The 4,845-nt window shown below is 33.5% G+C and overlaps 1 protein-coding gene across 1 annotated transcript; it reads right to left on the bottom strand.

Annotated features, from left to right (window-relative positions):
- Positions 1-581: 581 nt before the first annotated feature.
- Positions 582-4,352, bottom strand: LOC133323599 (uncharacterized). Its single transcript, XM_061532515.1, has 4 exons — positions 4,290-4,352; positions 877-1,170; positions 702-809; positions 582-623 (listed from the first exon to the last, which is right to left on the bottom strand). The coding sequence occupies exons 1-4, from the start codon at positions 4,350-4,352 to the stop codon at positions 582-584; spliced, it is 507 nt and encodes a 168-aa protein (XP_061388499.1).
- Between the last annotated feature and the right edge of the window lie 493 nt (positions 4,353-4,845).

The following is a 4,845-nucleotide window of genomic DNA, read 5'->3' as shown; positions in this document are numbered from 1 at the left end:
TTCGGCATTTTCTTCTTCGTTTATGATGGCATTATCTATATTTTCTGGAACGGACTCGTTTCATCTCTTTCTTTCTTATTTTTCTTCATTTGATATTGGAATACTATTGGTCTCAAATTCATAAAATCTATAGTCATTTTGAAATTCTTCATCATCAAATTTATTTTCTAAGAATTTTACATTTCGGTTCTTGTAAATCTTGTTACTTCCCTTTTCCTTCGAATTTTCATCATAACCTACTATTATACATTGCTCACTTCTTGCTTCAAATTTGGCCTTAGGGTTTTCCTTAAGACCATACGCTACGCACCCAATTTGTCGTAAACGAGATACAGTTGGAGTTTTTCCTGACCAAAGTTCTTCCGGTTCATATTTAGTTTTGTTGGACATCGATTTCGAATGTATGCTGCAGTGAGAACCATGGCCTAAACCATATTTAATTATTTTAGAAAATAAATTAAAATAGATTATTTTTGATTGGTCCATTCCGATTTATTTACATTTAATAATTATAGTAATATACACAAGCCATTAAATAAAATATAAATATTGAATACAACACCGATTTCTCAATTCGTAAATTAATTTGTGATTTCCATTTCAACGTGGAAGCAGGATTTGCCCTACAAAAATAAAAACAAAATAATTTAAAAATTTCATTGCATTAATTATATGAAAGTAGCACTATATACAATACTTACAGTATCGTGGGTAATATCCGAATCAACAACAATGTGGCCACGGGCAACGGACAACAAGGCCTTGTATTTGGACAAATCGATTTTGTGATCATGGGCACAAACTTTGGTCTACAAGAAGTAATATATCTTTAATTATTGACAAAAAAATTATTTTAAAGTATTAATTGTTTTATACCTCTTCAACGGGGCATGATGCTGGAGCACCAAACACTTTCAAATAATCCTTAACTTCCGATGGTGCATTATCAGCCATACTACATAAATCCATTTTACCCTCCTTAATGACCATGCCATCCTTGGTCACTTTGAATTTGGAAACAGCTGTCTTGAAAGCTTTATTTATAATACAGCCAGAGGGTACAATTTCACATTTCTTATTGAGCTTAACCGAAAAGTCCGAATCCAAGGTAATAATGGCATCGTCCCCGGCACAATTCTCAGCCTTAATAAGATTGGCTTTGTAGCCATTCTGTAAAATGGACAAAAATAAACCAATATGTAAAAATTTTGCTGAACAAAATAATTTAAAATATTATGAGAACGATTTCATTCCAACTTTACACAATTTAATATATTTTTACCATAAATTAATATGATGCTAACTGAGTATCCGATTCAATCCATAGATGCTAAACCAAAATATTTTTATCATACCTACATTTAATCGGAAAATGGGGGGTCTGTGGTGCCGGTATCTTCCGGTTCTTTGCTGCAGATGGTCAATTCTTTGAAGGACACACGTACACATGATATAATGTTCATATCTGTGGGCAACACCGAATGGTACTTTCTAATTAGAATTGATTTGGTTTTTTATAGATTAGTAATTTTTTGGAAATGTAGGTAGTCAAAAAGTTGACATGCAGGTCGACTTTTTGTCCTAGGTCCCAGATGCACACCCACCCGATTTTCAAAATATTTAAATCATCTAGATCATAAAATTCTAAGACGATCTAGCCATGTCCGTCCGTCTGTCCGTTTGTTGTAATCAAGCTATCTTCTGAAGGAATTGAGATAGGGTGCTGAAATTTTGCATAGGGTTGCCTTTTGTCTGCAGGCAGGTCAAGTTCGAAGATGGAATATATCGGTCCACGTTTAGGCATAGCTGCCATATAACAGTACTCCCCAATTTTCGGTATTTTGGGGTTCTTGGGCGGTATTTTGAGCGCGTTTTTCAACCGAATTCGCTGCAATTTGGTATTTTGTAGTCGTATATGGTACTAAAAATTATTAATATTCGCACCCTTTTTGGCGTAGTCCCCACTTTTTATACCCTTCACCACACTGTGGTACAGGATATTTAACTTTGTACATATGTTTGTAACAGGCAAAAGGAAACGAGATAGACACATGGTTCCTTTTGAGAATATGCATAGAATCACTTTTTAAGTCGATTTATGTATGTCTGTCCGTCCGTCTGTCTGTCTGTCCATGTTAAATTGTAAACAAAGTACAGGTCGCATTTGGTATCCGATTTGGATAAAATTTGGCACAGCTCACTTATTTGGCCCAAGGACGAACCCTATTGAAATTGGGAAAAATCGGTTCAGATTTAGATATAGCCCCCATATATATTTTCGTCCGATTTAAGGTAAATGGGACACCAAAGTCCCTATATATGTTTCGATTTGCACGAATTTTGGCACAGCGTACTGAATTAGTTCCAGAATAATGTGTGCCAATTTTGGAGAAAATCGGTTCAGATTTAGATATAGCTCCCATATATAGTTTTGTCCGATTTAAGGTAAATGGTGCACTCTTTAGATTTGCACGAAAATTGGCATAGAGTACTGAATTAGGTCCAGAATGATGTGTGCTAAGTTTCATGAAAATCGGTCGATATTTAGATACAGCTCCCATATATATTTCGTTCGATTTTTCGTACGAAATTTGGCATAGCATAATTATTTAGGTCGAGAATAATGTGTGTTAAGTTTCCGGAAAATCGGTCCATATTTAGATTGCCTCCCATATATATTTTCGTCTGATTTAATGTAAATGGTCTATCAAATACCCTATATATCTTTCGATTTGTACGAAATTTGGCACAGTGTAATGAATTAGGTCTAGAATGATGTGTGTTAAGTTTCCTGAAAATCGGTCCAGATTTAGATTTACCTCTCATATATATTTTCGTCCGATTTAATGTAAATGGTCTACCAAATACCCTATATATCTTTCGATTTGTACGAAATTTGGTATAGTGTACTGAATTGGGTCTAGAATGATGTGTGTTAAGTTTCCTGAAAATCGGTTCGGATTTAGATATAGCTCCCACACATAATTTCGTCCGATTTTATGTAAATGGTGCACCAAAGTCTTTATATATCCTACGATTTGCACGAATTTTGGCACAGCGTAGTGATTTAGGTCTAGAATGATGTGTGTTAGGTGTCGTTAAATCGGTTCAGACTTAGATATAGCTCCTATATATTTTTTCTTCCGAGTGTATGTAAATTGTGCACTAAAGACCCAAAGTTTGTCTGATTGCCACACAATTTGGTACAATGAACTGTAGTTTATATAAGTTAATCTCTGACAAGTCTCATTGAAATCGGTTCACTTTATATATATATATATATATATAGCCACTCTATATCTGACCCAATGAAAAATTTAGTATAGGTTGCAGAATGACATGTTTATGGATCCATTTTCGTGGTCCTTCAACGTCTGTTAGGATTCATCTCCCATATATATTTTCGTCCGATTTAATGTAAATAGTGTACCAAAGTCCATATACATTTTTCGATTTGCACGAAATTTGGCATAGCATAATTATTTAGGTCGAGAATAATGTGTGTTAAGTTTCTGGAAAATCGGTCCATATTTAGATGTGCCTCCCATATATATTTTCGTCTGATTTAATGTAAATGGTACATCAAATACCCTATATATCTTTCGATTTGAATGAGTTTTCAATCACTCCTGGAAAAAGGGACCGAAAAGACCCCTTTAATGAGTCGGTTGAGGGTTAAAGTTGCATACCAAAATATTCCTCGATATTTCATCAGTAATATTGCCGAAGACACTATATACTTAAATTGCAAGGATTTCAAGAAATAATAATTCGAAAATTATCAAAATTCTAGAAAAGGTGGAATATTGTCCCCCCTTTTTAGGTTACCTCCCGACGTAAACTTTCAAAACCCCGATACACGTGTCTTCTTTTTTTAGCCCCTCTTTCATAATCTGTTGGAATTTCCCGGTAATTATTTTTTGTGTTGCACAGTGTAATATAGGCAAAGTTTGGATGAAATCAAATTTTTCTGAAATGGATTTGGTCCAAAAAAACGTGGGGTCTAGAACCAATATTTCGACGATGCACATTTTCATCGTGTCAAAGTGTATACACCCTCATTAGCCATAAGGCTGAAGGTATAAATATTCATTAAAAATTGCTGAAATTATGCTTTACATAATCAGTTTGTAGGAAGGTCACTTTTTGGTATATTCCCTTTATTTTCATTTCAAGTACCTGTTAGTAAATCTATGGTGGAGAGTATCCAAAGTTCGACCCGCCCGAACTTAACGCTTTTTCACTAGTTAATTGTTAAATTTATTAAGCTTCTATTTGAAACTACTTACGCAAGCCAGCGCTGCTTCCAAGGTCACAGCAAACAAAACCAATTTCAAAATTAAATTCGACATTATAATTCTTCGGTATTTGGTTGTCTTGTTTTTAATTTCGTATTAAAATAAAAATAAATAACTTGTTGATATTATTAACCGTTTAGAACTGATGAGGACAGAAAAAATTCGGTGAATTTATATAGATGCTCCTGGCAAAATATTATTGAAATGACCAAATTGACCATTTTAATAATTATTTTCCAATTTTATACGCTTTGTAGCATCAGACATCAGTGATAAAGGTGTTTGTTTTCCCAATGGTAAAAGTGAAAAATTATTAGAATGGTGTGTCATTTAACCCAGAAAACTGGTATATATTATTTGATTTGTGGTAAATGATTTTGTATTTCTATCAGTAATTACTTAAAAATTAAAATATTCATAAATTTTTCAAACTTTGAACTGTCATTTACCCGTAATAACACTTTGTTGTGACTCAGCCAAATTTTAATTATTTTAATATACATATGCATATTTGCTCTCATTTGTATATCGTATTTTATGTCAACTA

The sequence above is a fragment of the Musca vetustissima genome, unplaced genomic scaffold (genome assembly GCF_032173495.1).
Source record: "Musca vetustissima isolate MV318-11 ecotype Yass unplaced genomic scaffold, APGP_CSIRO_Mvet_v1 utg797, whole genome shotgun sequence".
Taxonomy (NCBI): Eukaryota; Metazoa; Arthropoda; class Insecta; order Diptera; family Muscidae; genus Musca; species Musca vetustissima.
This window is presented reverse-complemented; position numbering and strand designations above follow the sequence as displayed.

Bases quoted from the DNA above. Each gene is read 5' to 3' on its own strand.
- LOC133323599 (XM_061532515.1), bottom strand. From the start codon at position 4,352: ATGTCGAATTTAATTTTGAAATTGGTTTTGTTTGCTGTGACCTTGGAA. The intron at 1,171-4,289 runs GTAAGTAGTTTC...TCCATTTTACAG, and splicing joins TGGAAGCAGCGCTGGCTTGC to AATGGCTACAAAGCCAATCT. The intron at 624-701 runs GTAAGTATTGTA...TTATTTTTGTAG, and splicing joins CGGATATTACCCACGATACT to GGCAAATCCTGCTTCCACGT.